We start from the raw sequence: 19,873 nt of genomic DNA, 5'->3' as shown, positions 1-19,873 counted from the left end.
GTAAATATTTATTAAGTATACTTTTTATTACATATACTGTTTCAATTAGTTTTCGACAAACATTTGCCATTTTAGAAACAGAAGGATTGATTAAGAATTAATTGGCGAAAGGTTTATAAAATATAAACTGTTACGGTTGTTTTATCTTGTTTCCTTTTGGGCTTTCGTATGTTATACGAAACGAAAATTAATTTCGTAAAGAATGGAAAAGTTGAAGTTAAATCGGCGTCTTTTTCTATAAAAACTAAAAATTGGGAACGAAGGAAGAATACCAAATGTACGGAGGTTTTCATATTTAAATTTTTAACTGTTAAACGGGTACAATCAAGCAACCATTTTTATAAGTGATTGTAAAGGTCTATGAATTGAAAATTTAAGATTATAATATTTGAAATATGCGTATTAACAAGTCGACTGAAAAGTCCCGGACCTAACACTAGATAGCGCTAGTTTTATTGCATTTGCCACTTTTTCAGTTAATATCAAACCTTCAAAAGAAATCTGTTAAAATTTCATGATATTCTTCTTATAAGTTTGTGAGTTATTGTGATAGTGGGTCAATCACTACTTTACTTATTTTAAAAATAATTGTACTTGATAAAAATCAAAAATAATTTCGTGTTTTAATTTTACATTGGGTTTTGATAGGAAAAAATACTGTTCAACCGAAGAAATGGCTTGAAAAATGTTATAAGGGCTCTGCTCAATCAGAAACAACAATTAAGCGTCGGCACTGATGATGCAGAACGCAGAGGACGTCCAAATGAGGTGGTAACACCAGAAAGTATCAACAACATTCACAAAAATCGTTTTGAATGATCGAAAAGTGAAGTTGTGTGAGTTAGCTAACATCGTAAAGATATCAAAAGAAAGTGTTGGTTTTATATTTTATGATAATTTGACTATGAGAAAACTCTGTTGAAAGTTGGTGCCGCGTTTACTCACTGTTGACCGAAAACAAGAAGATGTTGATGATTCTGAGCAGTTTTTGGTCATATTTAAATGTAATAAACCAGAATTTTTGCATCGATATGTGACAATGAATGAAACATGGATGCATCACTTCACATGGACAGCAACTCGTGACAGGCCTATTTTGAAGTAAATGATATATCGTTCTACAAAAGTGGTATTAAAACATTAGAGCGGAGCTGGAATAATTGTGAGGCTTTTGATGAAGATTACGTTAATGAATAAAGTCAAAATTGAACAGAAAAAAACGCGTTTTCTTTGTTACGACCGGGATTTTTCAACACATGTGTTATAATATAAAATATAATTATACCGAGCGATAATAATAATACAATTAGAATTGTATCTACTTTTAAAAGGGAATTATTGGTTATTAGTAAGTTTATTAATACTGAAGCTCTATGCTGATCAAGCTGCGCTATGCATACCGTTGTTATTTGGACGTTCTTATCTAACTAACTCCCATGTATTCCCTTGGATTTTATTAGAAAGTTTATTTATTATTAGAGACTTTATAATATTATTTCGTAATTTTTGAACAGCATTGCCTTTTGATAATCTACCAATGCAGTTTGTAGATTTTTTACTTAATGCTTATATTCTTCATATTGTTCAAAATATTATGTAATATTTAATCTAAGAAGTAGTTTTTTGGCTAATCTATATATGTAATGCTAATCTATTTACATTTATCCCATAGGTTCATTCAATATAATACAAAATCATGCTGTTATGTAATATAAGAGAAGTCGAAGGAGAATATTTAGAGGTACAGTTCTTAATAACAAAAGTTTACGCACTTATTTAACTGAACATCTATATATCGTAACGTTTTACTGACATTAAATTAACTAGAAATTGTATTTTCAGTATCTATGTAACAATTTTAACAGTTATGTGATTGAGATGTGGTATTACAAACAGAAAACATGATACCAACATACATGATTATCAATACACTAGCTACACGATAAACAGATACAGAACGTAATGAACTACAGATAATTCTAATAAAGTTCCCTTAAAATGCAGTTATATGTATGGGTATATCATACTATCAGATATTAGAATAATTGAGCTGTAATGTTAATTATTTTTGGAAATGTAATTAATGCATGTCTAGATATACAAAAAATATTAAATAATGTTAATTTACGTAAAACGATCTGAAATATCAGATCTAGAGGAGCTTTGAAAACAAATATGCGTTATATTTTCAAATATATTATAAAATGCAGCCCAGAAAAATTGTTTTGTATTTTTTAAACTCTTTTTATAATTATGTAATTCTAGGATATGAATAAAGTACATTTCATCAAAAATCATTACAAGTTCTCGTTAATTAATAATAGATGTGTCTATTGTAATAACTGATTCACAATGATAGCTTTTTTTACTGTATTGGTCAGACATGCAATAATACACCACCAAAAATGATTGTCACTATCATTTCATAAAGAAAATTGCTGTAGTTTCTGCTACAAAGAAATGTGAAAATGAATAACTTAATTTGGATGAAGATTCATACTAAACGTTAGAAGTATTTAAAAGCAAGAAATAAGTTGTACGTGAATTGAAGCCAGAAACCGTTGAAGTTGTTGATTGTTTCAGCGCCAGAAAAATTAATAAATTTTTTATCGTATTCTTACTGGTGATAAACTGATAATTCACAAAAAACAGCGATTTAAGAATCATAAATAGTAATATACAAATAATCATAGAGAGAAAATCAACATTTTTCCCTCCAATATTCCTTTTTCCTATTTCTAGATAACTGCAAAGTTGGGTTTTCCTGAACGGTTATATATTAATATTTGATATCACCCGTACAAAACACAGGAAATCTCCAGTAGCATGCAAAATATTTTAAAACGTCTTAAAGGGAATGCGTTTGCCTTAAAGAAGAAGAAGGATCTGTAACAAGCAGAATTATTCAGTCGACAGCAGAAATTTCAAATTTTCACCTCACGACTTTCGAATAGAAAATGTATGTATAAATAAAAAGAATAGATGTTGTAAACATCACTTTTAGTATTTTTTAAAGAAATTTCACAGAGACGGTACTAAATACAAATTGACTTTCACGTTTACTGACATAAAATATGAAAAAGATACATGCACATAGAGGGGGACTTATGAATACACTGAAATATAACTCATAAAAAAGGATATTAAAGATTTATGCTACATTATTTTCCATGTCCTTAAAACACACATGCCAGCATCTTCCAGAACTTTTACTTTAAAAATGTTTATGATGTGAATAACAGCTGCTGAAAAAGTTTTTTAGGCAAGTTACAATTTTATTGAAATTAAGTATGCACCTTCTTGTAGATTATTTATTTATTTATACCCTAAAAGTATCCAATGTATGTTCCAATAAATGAATAAGTTTATAGGTTTTATATAATACAATTTTAGCAAATAATTTTTACATTAACTTTTATATATTTATAGATATAAGTATATAAATATGTAAAAATAAATAGCAAGAACTACATATAATTCATTCAAAAGATAGCTAACATATTTTAGTTAACATTAAAGTGTAGAATTATATAGATTGGATTTTTCGGTGCTCGGCCATACCGTTTAAAGTGGGCTCCGAGTTATGGAGTTACCTTTGATACATCCAGGCCCCCAATGTTCTTGACAGTCAGGGGATTGGTCTTACCACTTACCCCCGTCACTACTACTACGGCCTAATTATGATAAAAGCAAAAGTGGACTTCGAAAGTGGATGACGTAACCGGGACTATGTGCGGGTAATTTTAGGGTGGTAACGCAGCCATAAAGAAGGATCAGAAAAGCATGTTTAAAAGTTAATTTCAAAAAGATCGGAAATATTCTTATGAGGTACATCAGATTTTTGTTGGAATGTATAACGTCTATGCTCTGAAAAATTTCTAAATCAAGTTTAATAAAATTTTGGATAGTTCCAATAAATCGTAAATGGGGTAAGAATGCTCTAGTGTATCGAAAAGTACCTAATGAGATTTACATTATTAGATGCTTGCGTGTATTTTGATAAGAAATACGACGTATCAATTTTAAGCAAATATAATCAAATATGTATCAAATAAGCAAATTTTAAACAATCTAACCTAACTGTTAACTTCGAGAGTTTTGACATTTCTCTACATAAAATAAATTTAATTTAAGTTTTTTATTTAGTGTTACTGCATTATTCAGTATATGCAGAGTAAAGTTAAAACTAATTGCGATAGAGCTACGCTGAAGGTACTTTCTCAGTATAACTCTTATATCAATAAAATATAAAATATTTTAACTAATATAACATTTAAAAACGGGACGCGGTGTATATCTAAACATTTAGCTCATTTTAAGGAATATCCCATGTGAACCATTTGAATGTTCAGGTTTTCTAAAGCCTAGTCATTTAAATAAATGAAAGGAAAATAGAAATAACTGAGACCTTTTCGATAGTCATTTGGGATACTGGAAACCAAATAAACTGATACAGTAGTTCTTTAATCTTGTTTGGCTAAATTGACCGGTTTTAAAAAGAAACCCATATATTCTAATATGATCCTCATATTGAAATAACATTGGAACAACTATTGTATCTTACAGTGAATTTGTTAAGTTATTTATTTCGAAAAAAAAAATTTGATTTCATCTATTTTAAAGATCTTTTTTGATGGAAATATTCGGATGAGGAAAAAGCGAGAAAAAAAGATATGATATTTTTACACTAAAAAACTTGCTTGGCATGTTTATCGCGTCGCATATATACAGACAATAATAGCATCAAAAAATCTCTAAACGCCGCTTAATAAAATACAATTCTAGTAGAAAATACATTCTTGCATGTATGAAAGTCAACAAAATAGAATCTAGCCATGTAAGTTTTACTTTGTGTTAAATAACATGCTCACCATTAAACAATAGTTGGAAACTCATGTGGAGGATGTTAGATATCTTGGAATTTATCTGCACTGACTCGTAACTTGGAAGAAGTAGATATCAATATTTAAACCAATTTGGTCGTACTGACTCCACTGCCATTACACTGCTAGCAAGTGTAATATATCATTTAATGCCACCATTCAATGGTGCTAATATAAAGTGTTGCGTGGGATAGTCAATGTTCGATACCACGTCTCTAATATTCAGCTCTAAGATTCAGCAGAATCCGTAATAAGCTAATTTGAAGTGTTTGTGTTAATATACCCAATCAGCTAAATGTGTCATTAAAATGAGTAGAGTTAAACGTTTGCTAATATTCGATCTGATTAGTGATATATATCTATAGACTTATTGGACTAATTTTGTACGTGTTATATACATAATATACATTAATTATAATAATAATTATCATAAGAAATCCTTATTGTCTGCTAGGATCATTGAACTACCCGAGGTAATAAAAATGTTTATAATATTTCCTAAACACATATTATTTATTATTTTATGAAGATATACTGTATTAATTGTAGTTATAACTCATGACAGTATTGTCAACTGTATGACATCTGTAATCAGCAACTTCAAATAAATAAGTTGCATAAGTTGTTATAGTAGCATAAAACATATTATATCTCTCAGATTTTAAATTATAGGGAGTAAATTTGATTGCTACCAACAATTTAATTTTTTTACCTCAGCGCTCTGTTAGTACTTATAAGATATATACTGGGTATGACTTGATCGATCTGATATTCGCTAATGATAGCGTTATATTCGCTAATAAAGATGTTTCTAGCATTTTTGAGAATTAATGAAGAAAGAAAAGTATAGACAACTGACGAATCGCTATTGTAAATCTCAGCGGGATTGAGATAGGACAAGGGCAAGAGTTCAAATATTAGGGAACAGTAATACACAAGAGAAAGTGGCATCTACTCCAGAAGTAATAAGCCGAATCGGTAAAGCTACGAGAATTTTTCTAAGATGGTACATGTGAGAGAGTTTACAACGAAATCTAAAATCCGTCTCTTTCGAAAGCTTATATTGCTAATACTTTTGAATTAATAACCTTTTCAATCAGTGCACAAATTCCTCACAGAAGTCAATCTTTTGGATAGAAGATACAGCAAACGGCTCCGAAAAGGATGTAGACCAAGATCATAGAAAACGATCTGAAAAATAGGAGACTAACATTGTCCGAGGTCAGAACAGCTGTGGCCAATCGCCAGCTGTAACGAGATTTAGTGAAGAATGTTCGAAATCCTGCAGCAACAGCAGCGTATTGGTTGAGAAGACTACACCACAAGCGTCTGCTATGTAATCTTAACTTATTTGATAAATATCGCCAAAAACAAGGTTAGGTACACAGTGTAACATCTAATGTTATATTGTTATTGCATAGATTTATGAAATGTTATCTTATTTAAATAATTATTAAGACTGCGTCAAATTATTTTTTTGTAAAAGTATCAGTCAAGGTATTTTTTTGTTCAGTCAGGAGAAAGAGACAAGTGAAAGCCTATAATATATGAATACTTAAAAAAGAATAATGAGTATTACAAAAGACACTTCCATATTTTCCTGGTATAAAAATATTTTTTTTAATAAAATCTAATATTAGTTTAAATATTGTACAATTTAAAAAAATTATCCAAAATAAGCCAAGTTTTATCAATTATTAAATTGTAGTCATTATAAAAATAATATGTTATATTTATTAGATTTAGGCATTTGATCATAACGACAATTATTGGTCATCATTTTGTAACTCTTTGATATTTAGGTTTAGCTCAGTTGGTTATTGAAATATCAGGCGTAAATATTTATTAAGTATACTTTTTATTACATATACTGTTTCAATTAGTTTTCGACAAACATTTGCAATTTTAGAAACAGAAGGATTGATTAAGAATTAATTGGCGAAAGGTTTATAAAATATAAACTGTTGGAAAACCCGTAGGGTCAACTAACTACATACAACAAAAACAATTTTGGATGAACACATACGAGCAAACACTATTGCAACTTGAAAATAAATGTTTCGAAAAAATATAACTTGAAAAATGTTTTCATGAATTTTTATACACGAATGCAATTTATATTTTATGAAACGGTATTAAACAAAAAAAAATGTTATTTTATTAAATAAACTGTTTTATTTTACGGAAAGAAAAGGCGACTTGTTGAACGGCGATACAAAGGGTACTTATCTATTATAAAACAGACCAACCCGTCTCGCTCGTTCACCATTCAGGTAGTTTTTAAACCATACGGCCGAATACTCAGGGCCGTATTGCATTACAGCTCCCTCTTAAAAGAAACGGCCATATGAATCCTTATGGACAGACAGCTTATAGTTGTTATAAAATTTTTTGTTGAGAATCGATTGTATCTTCGTCCGTCAGTTTGCCTTTGAAGATCTTCGAAATGGCACTGCTTCTATACAAATCTCCATGGTACCTCCCTGCGGAGTGGTTTTCCAAATTTTGGTGACTCTATATTCTAATAGTCTATTGCTAAGAAATTGAGCTACTGCAATTCACTTTTGGTGACCGTTTACCCTGAATTGCAAGCTTCTGTCCAAAATTCCAGTAGAGTATGTTAATTCACAGCAACTTCGATCCACCTTTGGTGGCCTCACACCTTGAATTGTGATGTTTATGCTGGGAATCCCCGGACTAGGGGTGTTTTTCAAATCTTGCATATTTCTTACTTGGAACAGCTTATGGCTAGAGGTCGTTGGTACTTAACTACACCAAAAACAGATTCGAGTAACTACGAAACGATTGCCAATCAGACAACTTGTCTTCTTATCTAATTGATTCTTGATATCTAATTTGATTCCAGTTAATTGAATTCAAAAGAGAACATCCTTATGATTTCCCTGTAATCTTACCGATTGTGTCAACTATATTTTGTGGAAGTGTACTAAACAACAAAAAATTTTAATTTACTTTAAAAGACAATTTTAAGTTTTATTTAAGTTTATTTATTTAACGGAAAGACGAGGCGACTGGTCAAACGGCGATTCAAAGCGACACTGAGGGCTCTTATCTATTAGAAAACAGACGAACCCATCTCACTCGTTCATCATTTGGGTAGTTTTTAAATTAAATGGCCGGGTAGTTAGGGCCGTATTACATAACATATATATGACTTGAAATTTTACAATAGAAATATAGTTTGCTCGATAAAGTTTAATTATTTTATAGAATATTCGATACTACAAGGATCAAATGAAAACCTTAATTTTTTTCCGATTATTCTCCATATTAATTGTAAAGCCGATTTTAATTAAAAATAAATTTTTGTGGACTCCTTCAATTTCCTACATTTTCGATGTACCCACGATGTGTATGTTACAAATAATAGGGAAAGGAAAAGCAACAAAAACCTTTTTCTAGATTTATTACGGGGATTCGGCAAATCGGATAAACTATTATGGTGAGCACTATCTTGTTTCGTTAAATTAACTATTTTTATAGAATAGCCTCTAGAGAGTAAGAAAATCCGAAACATTCCAAAATCAATTTATATTTCAATGCAATTAGAAATATCTATAATTATATAACATTGATGTTTTTCAATAAGTTTTGAACAGATATAAACTGATATCAAGCGTAAAATAAGTGTTATAAGTACTCTGACTTTATTGAAGATTGATAAAGTTCTGTCTTCTACGGGACTTTGCTAGTATTGCAGATTAATGGATTATTAAAAACACAGTGATGCTCTGGCCTATATTAATAAGGCAATTAGTTTAGTGAGGACGGCAATATTTTAATGGATCACTTTCGTGCTTACGATGAAAAATTTAATGTTAAGTTTAATGCTCTGATTAGATTTGCGCAATACATTGCAATGATTCAGATTTTTCTTACAGCCTCTTTATAGGAATTATCACGCTTCAACAAAACGACCTAGTTGCAACAAGACAAACGTTAGGCGGATGCACCTAAATGGTTCTGTACAGCTCGTAGCAAAATAATAGTCGAAATTAAGTAAATTTTCGAAAAAATGAGACATTAACTGGCTATTCAGTAGCTTTGATTTTGCGGGGATATGAACTTTTATTGTCTTCTATTAAATAATTTAACTAATTATATAGAATAAAATGCAAAATATTTCATCAATAACTTCTACTTTACTTACTTTACTGTTGCTTATGAAAAGTGTTCGTTCTAAGCTAGAGGAGTTTAAAAATCAACGGGGCTCCCATTAAATAAATTAAATCCTAATTTGGGCTATTTTTGGACTATTAAGTCCTGGGTAATACCGGTTAAGATTTTACATTTTAAGGCTATTTGAAATGTGTAAATGACTAACTCAATTTGCATTTATTACAGCAATGACGAATGAAAAAAAGGGAGAGTCTTAATTTACAGAAAAACATCCATCCGGTACTATCAAAGGTGGCGTATATCTACGAATGCCTCACAGACGTCTGTAGTTAAATCCATTTATTATGTGGAAGACCCAGCGAACAGCTTCTAAAAATATATAAAATGAGAAAATTAAAACCATATGTAATTGATAATGTAATCATTTGAATGGTGAGCTTATTATGCCAACATTTACAGAACGATAATTTTCTTTTGAGTTGCTTATAGTTGCTGAAAATTGAGACCTGGTCGTACTATTCAGTCAGAAATTGAAATGGTTTGTGTATAAAATTAAATAAAAAATAGAATATTCAGTAAGATTGATGTCCAATTAAATTTGAACAAAGTGATAATTGAAGATTGTATTACTTTTGTTTACGCGTGTTCTTACGCATGAAATAATTTTCATTGACTACCTTGAAAAAGGAAGGACCATTAATAGCAACTATTACATAATGTTATTGGACTGTTTGAAGGACGAAATTGCCAAAAAAACGACCGTATTTGAAGAAAAAGGACAAAGACGAAGGACAAATCGTACTACAAAAATGGTATCGAAGAGTTGGAGAGTCGCTATAATCAGTGTATCACGCTTGAAGAGAATTATGTTAAATAAAAAAAAACTAATTTTGCCAAAAAAAATGTGTTTTACTATGGCAGACCGGGGACTTTTCAATTGACATGTTACATACTAGCACACCATAAGTTTTTATTATTGCTTTATTATTGACTGATAAAACAATTTCTTTGATTTTATGCCAAATTGAGAGTATCTTCCGATTTAGTAACCTGTAGAGTTTAGTTTTGAGTATGATTTGCTCAATTTATTGTCTAACATGATATTTACAATTTAATATACCATCGAATTGGGTGCTGAGGCATTTCGTTGATTTTGTTGACTCGCAACGCAAAATTTGTATAAAAATATTTCGAGCCATGAAGCAGTATTTTCTAGTTCATTTGTGGATCTTGATATTTGGAAATACACACACACATATATATGTATATATATGTGCATATATATATATATATATATATATATATATATATATATATATACTATGATTAAATTAATAACCTACAATCAGAAAACAATTACGAACAATAGTTATTCTAATCAAATATCCGGAATAATTATTGTAAATACCAAGCCATACCTAAAAAAAATCTAGATAAAGTATAAATTTCAAGAAAAATACATCTCGTACCAATTTATTTTTTAAATAATCCCATCGAGCTAAAATCAACTATTTTCCTAACGAATCACCTATCGACTATTCCTCGGTCTACACGTCCTTCTGGCGCAGCCCGAAAAGTTTTTAATTTGTTCGCAAGGGCTCTCGGTCGAGTTTTCAGCACTCGTCTCGTCTTCGGTTCTTATCGTAAGCGGGAGACCGTTTAGACTAATCCCATTAAATGATGAAAAAGGTTCTCGGTTCTCGATTTAACGAGGCGCAAACCGTCGTTGTGTAGACGACCGAAAGGAGTCTTTTTCGAACTTTCTTAATGCTATTTTTGCTTTTGGAAAAGCATTTCTCTATCTCTCGATGGGGTTAATATAGCTACAAACATAAGTAAATATGAATTATCTCTAATTAGCATCTAATTATGATTATGTAAATGTCTACAAATAAATATTAGTTATGAGTTTTCAAAATATTTAACACAAGTTTAAATTTTTACATGCGAATACTAAAGAATTTTTAGATCCAAAGTTTTAAAGTTAACTAAATATAACTCACGTAACGTAGTTTCAACAGGAAATTCAAGGCAAACAGAAGATCCAAAACAATAGAACAGAAGCTGCGACTTGGAAAATGTACAATTTTGTCTAAATTATTGTTGTCGCCGTTCTGGGGGGATATCTTGTCATAAACGTATTGACTATGTAATATGATTAAAAACACGCATTATACATTATATGTTATATAATACACTGATTATTCGGTCATCTGTTGTAAAACTACCTGAATGGTGAACGAGTGAGACGTGTTGGTCAGGTTTTCTAATAGATAAGAATCGCCAGTGTCGCTTTGTATCATTGTTCAACAAATCGTATCTTCTTTAAGTAAAATAGTACTTTTTTGTTTAATACCCTTTCACAAAATATAACCCATATATTATTTATATTGTAGTGTAAATTTAAAATTTGTATTAAAAAATATGCAAATAATTAAGGTAAACTATATTACACCGAATCTATTTTTATTCCTGTTTTGAATTGTTGCTCTGGAATAATATTCCCTTCTACTGTGATTACTTTGAGATTCTTGATATATAGTTTCTTGAAAACTTTGGATATCACAGAAAACAGACTTATAGGACCATAAGAGAAAACTTTCCTAGTACTAGAGAAGTAGTTTAGACGTAACATGGCATTAAATATAAATGTTATTAAATTGAGATACCTTTATGACAGTTTTTGTAAGATTCCTTTAGTTATTAGATCAAATCCGGGAAATATTTTAGTATTAATTTCATTTGTTATTGTTCGTTTTATTTCTCTAACAATCATTCCTGGGCCAAGTATTGTCATTATGCTTAACGGGTGGATTATATTATTTGGACCTTAGAAAAGCACTTAAGTCATACTACATCATGACAATGCTCTTGAACCTGGTATATATTGCTCTCGTTCAAGTGGCATGCTAATCAGAAGAAACATATATTAAGTTTAAGATTGAGTTGGATTAAGATTTTTTAAAAAGTTTGTATGCACAATAAATTAAACTGCATAGTAAAGATGCTTTCATCAAAATTAATTCAATCAACAGGAAGTAGAATTAATTATCTAGCTATTGATATTGATATTGATGAAATTTGCTAATTTTCGTAAAAGAGCGTTCGTAAATTTATAAAGCTATTAATAATATATTTAAATTGCTCTTTGTGATGTGAATCGCTTGTGCAGGGGATGGACACAATAATATAACATATATACAATATTTATTTGTTAATACGGTATTGAGCTACTGCTTTTATTTTTTATATTTGCTTTTAAAACTGTTGCATTTTTGCCCGAAATAGATGCGAACATGTTCGTACGGTGTCTAAAAAGTTTCCAACTGAATGTAGTTCCATTCTTGTACCAAAATTCACACACTCTCTCTCTAATCCTCATTTTTCTGCCCTAAAATTCCCCATAATGGGCCAATTATGTTGACGTTTTGAATATGTGGCGGTTATGCTGGACAGGAAAGAAGTTTGATTATATTCTAGTGCTCCTCAAACCAAGACCAAACCTATTTGGCTGTTCGTATGGGCGCATTATTATCTTGGAATATTGCAGTATGTAACACCAATAAATCATCGTAGGAGGAACTTCATCATCCGGCCAGTGATGTGAATGAAAGAATCAATTGAATAAGAAGATATTGCCGCCCAAAAAAAAAAACGGAACCTACTTATGCTTGACTGTGGGAAGCAAGCAGTCTGAATCATAGCTTCTTTTAGGATTCTTTATATATAAATCTGCCGATTTGTAGGAAACAATGTAAACGATTCATATGGCCATGCCACATTCTGTCTGACCCACCACAGTGTCTAACCATCAAGTGTCCAGATTTTTTATCGTAGCACCATTTCTTTCGCAGCTCAGAGTTGATTTTCATTATTTTATACCCGAGTTTCATGCCCTTTCATAAACGTTAGCTTTATTGAGCCCTCGCCGTACTGTTCAAAATAGTATTATCCAAGTGAGTTGAGTTCCGTTTTCACTTTTGCGGTGGTAATTTTATGTTGCCTGGTTACACTACTTTTTAATGTTTCAGTTAACTTTAGGTTTCGCCCACTACCATGTTCTATGTATGCCAGTAACACGCATATTCTCGTCCATCACTTGTTTTAATTGTCGCAGAAGAAAGCGTGTAATACTCTGAAATATAATGTCGCATTATTTACACGAAAGCAGTGTTGCCAATATGCAACAAGTTGTACTATATTGCGTGGTGTTCATATTATTTTCTCATTTTTTTGCGGGACTATATGGTAAAGTACCATTTGGAATCATTATAGATTGCTTTTGATGTGTTTAATTCGAGAAAAACTGTCATAATGGAAACGAAAATTTAATTAACTGATTTTATTTATATAATTACTACTTGTTTCGATTACTATTATCACTTAATATAAATATATTATGATATTTATATTCACGATTATATTATTATCTATTCACTATTTAACTAAAGTTAGTATTACTAATTCTGTTGTAGATTTTGTTACCTGTTGCTCTACTACATTAGAGTTTGACTATTTCAAATTATTAATTTTTAACTGTCAAAAAAGTATTAGGAATTGACTAGTGACTAATTAAAAAGCTTGCTTAAGCGTATTTCAAAATTATTTGTTGCTAAATTAGTACAACTATTCTTCATACTGATGCGGAGTTTAAATTTCAACTCTTAGTTGATTTATTTATTGTGCTCTATTTTGTCGGTTCCTTTCAAGTGTGTTTGCCTATATTTACTATAGAAAAACACAACGAATTTTTGAATATATACATCATTGCAAATAGAATTTTGTATTCTGAATTCTAAGTTGAAATAAAAAATACGTGCATATGCGTAGTATTGTACATTAAACGGAAGTAGAGATATAATTATTATTTGTCACAGCGTTTTAGAAGTAGTTATTTTAATATAACTGATAAATGAATTGGTTGACAAAAAGGGTTCAAAGAGATGCAACTGAAATTTCCTATAGGAATTTTCGATCTATATGGCGGTCATTGAAAGAAAAAGAACCGTTATATAAGAACATACCCGCCTAAGTGATCTTTCAACACGCCAATATGTTGCAATATACGTGAAATCGAACATGAAAACATTTAAGATGTTTATCCTCCATTATCTATATATTGAAAGTCTTTAAAATATATATTGCTTTTTGACGCATAATTTAGTTACTATCAAAAAAGAGGTAAAAGTATTGGTTAGCAATAAATTAAAAATTACAATTTTTTACAGTTAAATATGGAGTTGAAAATCTTTGAAAATTAATTCGTTCTTATATTTCATTATAATTGGGCATAATCTAATATATTTGGAGTTTCGAATTAATACTTATTTCTATTTGAATTATTGTAATATTTTATATTGCTATTTCTGTATAATTGATGTAGTAAGTTAGTAAATATTGGATAGGTATTAAGTTACATACATATATTATATAACGAGTAAATTTAAGGGTCATAAATTAAAACACTAATTATAACTATAACAGGATGAAATTAAAAATCATAAACATTTCAAAGCCAGCACTCGAAGTAAAAAAGCGACCTGCCTCGTGTAGAAGCAGCCTTAGAACTAAAACACCCTTAGCAGTTAAGTGCACTTACCCCTATCTCGGCGTATCGACGGCATCTCCGGCGCTGAAAGGGCACCATCCGCCTCATCTTGCAGCAGGGAGACGTTCCTGTCGGCGAATCTTTTATTCATCGCCAATCTGAAAACGATCGCATTATACAGCATATTTGACAGTCGTCGATTGTGGCACACTAAGCTTAAATGGAGAAATCTGATTTTGGTTAACGTTTGGCAAATATTTTCAGGCTCTTATTTAAGGATAATAACAACATTTTTCAATATCCCGTCTTTTAGTCGATTTACATTAGAATCGTATGACAATTATGTGTACAAGAGCATTAATTATAGTAAATACATATAGTTAAAAAGTATGGTTGAAACTGAACGGAAAACTGAAAGGGAAGTTCAAGAAAATCAGTTTAAGATAATGAATTTCAAATTAATCATCATTAATTAAAGATATTAACAGAAATACTACAGCAGCTTGGCGAATTTGACGTGACAGAAACCAGAGAGTATTATATAGAGGTTTAACTTAAATAAGCGAACCCGAGGAAATGTTTTGCGTGGTGTCAACACTTTTTTAGATGTATGCCTGGAGTCAAAAATTATTAGTCAAAAAATTATCACATATAATTAACAGGCGGACAATATATTATTTAGTTTGATTCGTCCCAAATCTAGCTACACATTGCATTTGAAACTTATACATTTTAGGATAATATTAGGTTATCTGGATTGACACTTGAAGATATCCATTTCATTCAATCTATGAGACATTCTTCAAGCAATTTAGGTAGTTTCTGACACTCAATAAGATGTTCAAGATCTAATTCCTCTGAGACAAGTGTCAAAAGACAATGGACATTTTGGAACAAAATTTGACGAATATAGAAATACGTAAGTCTCTTAGAAACTTTACAAATTTGTTATCATTGGATGAGATAGGTTATAGAGATGAGTAAGAAGGTCTAGCGAATAGACCAAAGAATAGCCAAATAATAATGAGGCATAATATTTGAATCTATGATGGTCTGTTTATATTTCTGCGTGTTGGTGGGCTTATTACATAATATTTGTTTATTCACTCTTTAGCTGATATATTTTTTACAGGTACACAACAATTTGTAAGACATTAAGTTAGAATATGTCGTTACAACTGGAAATATTGGAGAGGTATTTATTTATTGAATCATATTAGTAGCTTGTGACTGAAAAAAATTTAAGAAAAAAAGTATTCAAGGAAATATAAAAATAATGTAGATAAGTTTATGTTGGTGGAAAGTATATTATATTTATTAAAGGAACAAAGTGGCAACAATAACGTTACAATTAAAACACCTACATGTTCAGCATTAAAAAAACAAATTTTCCTTATAATGTTTGTAAAAATCAAATTTTATATATTTCTGAAAAGAGAGTTTGTAAAATATGTTTATGAAAAACTAATGAAAATAGTAACAGATGTTTAAATTATTGTTTAAATTAGTACATACATTTTTTACTTTAATTCCTTTCTTTTCCTGTCTAATTGGGTTCTTGTTTTGGCGTTATTTTTGGTTTCAATTTACTTATTCATCCGCATTTGATTCATTTTCTTTGATGGTATTATGTTCATTTTCTGCTTTATTCTACCTTTTATCTTTATTTACATTGTTTTTTTTTCAAATTTTGTGAAATTATTTCCAATTTATTTTTAAATGACTTAGTTAAAGAAGAAAACGTTGCTTTGGTAAGTTTATGACGAAAAGGGAACTTAAATGCGTTAACTGATGAAAATAAAAATAATCCAATAATTGACTGACTATGGATAAGACTAGTGATAAGTATGGGAACATACGAAAGTGACTGTTGAATTGAATTAAAGAGCTTTGAATTTTACATTAGTAATAATATTAATATATTGTGCTACCTAACAACTAATTTCCTTCTCATTTTCTGCTTATTTGTCTCTACTAATGTCCAATATGTTTTAATAATATTTAAGTATACCTAATAGTCTAAATATGCCTACCTCGAGGTGCCTCTAGTATCTCTGGGAAGCGAATTAAACTTCGTGGTAATGTCACTTCCAGTTCCAATTGAACCTTGTCGTCCGAGTGTTGGAATGGTGCTATGAGGTACAGGTGGAGGTACTGAGGTTCTATCCCTAAAATTATGTTCACTATAATTGAAATGTTTGCTATCAACTTTATTAATCTCAATATTATCTCGGAAATACGAAAAATAAAAACGGTAAAGCAAAGTACAGCAAACTAATTATTAGTTAAATTAATTGAACCGAAAGTTTGTTGCGTATATCAAGAGCCAAACCGTTAATATTCGACTTATAATGGATCGTATTAAAATTTAATCAATTTGTAATGGAAATAAGGGAGTAAGGACCAGAAAGCCGCTAATACCTGTAATAATAATAACCGCTGCGAGAACCGATGGTGGCTTCGGTATCGCTGGAATAATCCAAACTTCCTCGGTTACGTCTCAGGGTGGAAGTTCCGTATTGGCCTCCGGTCGTTCCGTATTTCGATTGAAGCTGAGCAGCTATCGCCGCCTGGTCTACGTATCGCTGATTGTATCTACGTTAAAAATAAATTAGTTACCAAAGGCGGAAATAGAGTTTTAGGTCAGGACGATTTTAATCTTTTACAGGTTAAGAAATTGAGAAACCATTTTTTAATAATTTCCTTTATATATATATTTTAGATCATTTTAAAGAGTGGTATAGTTGTCGTATAAGGCGCGAAACAGCTGGTATAATTTGGATATCGGTAATTTATTCACGGCAATAAGAACGTTATAATGTAAATATTTACCATTTTAAGTGCCTTTAATTATATCTAAAGTGTAATTAACGTAATATAGAGGCAAATAACATAGTTGATGACATTGGAGTTTATACTTATTCATCGTGTATATGAGTGCTTAATAATTTTGTTCTTTTCTTAATTTGTTACTTACTAAATAACATGGAAATTTACATTTAGTATAATGTAATGGGTTTAGTCATACTAGTGTGTAGTGATTTCTAACTGAACTCACTGAGTATTCACTGCTGTTCACTACTACAAACGACCTCGAATGATTCTTATTCTGTGATTCTCAAAATATAAAGAAAAATATTAACAAAATTCAAACCATCAACAAGTGTCATTCAAATCCCATCATGGTTAGCTTACTATGAGCCAATAAGAAATACTTGGTTTCTTGTACATCAAATAGTTTTAAAAAAAATTAAAAAAAAACATCTCTGCAACTATGACATGTAATTAAAAGGTAGTGTAAGGACAATAGTTTGAAATAGATACTTTCAGAAGCATATTAAATAAAGTTTTTTATTGTTTTAAACCTTTCACATTTTATAACTTATGTAATATTATTTATTATGAATAAACAAGCTTGATTGACTCAATTGTCGGACATAAGTGAGACTTCAAAGAGATTGCGAATAAACAATTCGAGAAGAGCATACGGAATTTAGACCAAATCGCGTTTGCGTAGATAATATTATCGAGCACCGCCATTTTGGAGGAATGTATCACAGGTGGAAAGCGCTTTTTTATTGATTTTGCCTTAATATTTTTTAACTTATTCAGGCATCTTACGATAGATTCATTAGTTACGTGCGAAATGATTTCTCAAACTCATTTAAGATCCGAGCCAGTGTTCCCCAATTCAAGTCTCTCAATTAATTTTCAACCTAGTGTTGGAAGCAGTTATGCAAAAAGTTTTAAAAATAGACAGAACGTTCACTGACTAGAAAATTTTTGACCGATTAGATCTTCGCTGATGACAGTCTTGTATTTGCTCATACAGATGTTGAGGTTTCTTCACGATATAGTTTGTACTGCAGAGTCATGTGCCTTGAGAATGAATGAAGAAATTGTATTGCTACATTCGTAAATCTTAATAGGATCCAATTAGACCCATGATGTGCAGGATTTTAGCTGTTGAGGATAAGTAATATAGGGGAAGAAATATTATGTATAGCAGGAAGGAAATGTTACAATAAAAACAAAAATCTGCATCCTTCGAAGGCATATCTTGCTGGTTTGACAATTATAAGCTTAATATTGTGCAAAAATGATATTTGTGTTCGAGATCGTTTTACAAATGAAGTCATTCATTTCAAAGACGACAACTGAGGATTGACTGTTGGAGAACATATTCAGAGACGCAGATTACAATGGTTTGGACATGCCTATCGTATATAACATTGTATATGATGAACTAATTTTGCACTTCTGTAGACTGTCACTTCTTTTGTGACTTCTGTAGTTCGATTCCGAAAACAGATATGGATCGGGATCATCGAAAGCGATCTGAGAAGAGGATACTAACATTGTCCTAAGCCAGAACAGCTGCGGCCGACCGCCAACTGTGGTGATATTTAGTGAAGACATTGGTTGAGAAAGTGGACATTATCCCCAAGTGCTGACTGAGTGCCCGAGTCTTTGAATATTATTAAAAGTACTATACGTAGAAGTTCATCGATGAATATAACTAAGGTTATTACATTTTATTAATTTGACAGATTATATATATATATATATATATATATATATATATATATATATATTTTAATGTAAGCTACTATTCACTCAATATGCAATTAACGTAATTCCTCAAATGTATTTTCTATTCTACATAAAAGCTAAGAAGTATTATTTTAAGTATCAATATCATAAAGTTTGAAATCATTTTCCATATTTTTCATATAAATTATCATCCAAAAATATATCGGCTGATTTTACCTGCTTAGCGTTGAGCCTGATTTTAAACTTGAACGCAGTAAGCTATGTCGGCCGGCTTGTGTGATGCTGGTATAGTCTGAATATTCCGTATGAGGTAAATGCTGGTCTGACCCGGATCTCGGCATGATTCGGCGGCTTCCTGTTCCGGTATGTTGAACGTAGTAATGCGACGAGGGGCTCTGCTGGGACGACATTCTGGAACAACCGCAAGAGCACCGGTCAAGGACAAATGACAATAAAATATTAATGATTTAACTTATAAATCCGGAAATAGCTAATATGTTTATTAATTTAGTTGGTTGAATGTAAATTAAAATTGTTTCTATTTAATTCTAGTAACAATAGTAAATAATTAATAATATATTAAATCCCCGAGTCCAAGATATCTTGAACGTCAGGCTTATGACTATTACAGATACACCGGTTGAGTTAACAAGTAATGTGTAGTGACTTATGATATATATATAGTATAGTACGAGTCAACTGTTTTAAATTTTCTATGGTGACAAAATACGGCGCAGACACATTTAAA

General features: G+C 30.7%; 1 protein-coding gene across 5 annotated transcripts in view; it reads right to left on the bottom strand.

Moving 5' to 3' along the window:
* RhoGAP100F (Rho GTPase activating protein at 100F) overlaps positions 1–19,873 on the bottom strand; it is a 224,448-nt gene that overhangs the window by 48,242 nt on the left and 156,333 nt on the right. For all 5 annotated transcript variants that reach the window (XM_076393958.1, XM_076393959.1, XM_076393961.1 and 2 more), the window contains 4 exons: positions 19,342–19,536; positions 16,993–17,166; positions 16,605–16,739; positions 14,623–14,729 (listed from right to left, as the gene is read on the bottom strand). In XM_076393958.1, coding sequence (XP_076250073.1) covers positions 14,623–14,729; positions 16,605–16,739; positions 16,993–17,166; positions 19,342–19,536 — 611 coding nt within the window. The remainder of the gene's footprint in view (positions 1–14,622; positions 14,730–16,604; positions 16,740–16,992; positions 17,167–19,341; positions 19,537–19,873) is intronic.

Source organism: Rhynchophorus ferrugineus, unplaced genomic scaffold (assembly GCF_030347505.1).
Source record: "Rhynchophorus ferrugineus isolate W39M unplaced genomic scaffold, kcgeb_rfMv2 rfM2, whole genome shotgun sequence".
NCBI classification, from domain to species: domain Eukaryota; kingdom Metazoa; phylum Arthropoda; class Insecta; order Coleoptera; family Curculionidae; genus Rhynchophorus; species Rhynchophorus ferrugineus.
This window is presented reverse-complemented; position numbering and strand designations above follow the sequence as displayed.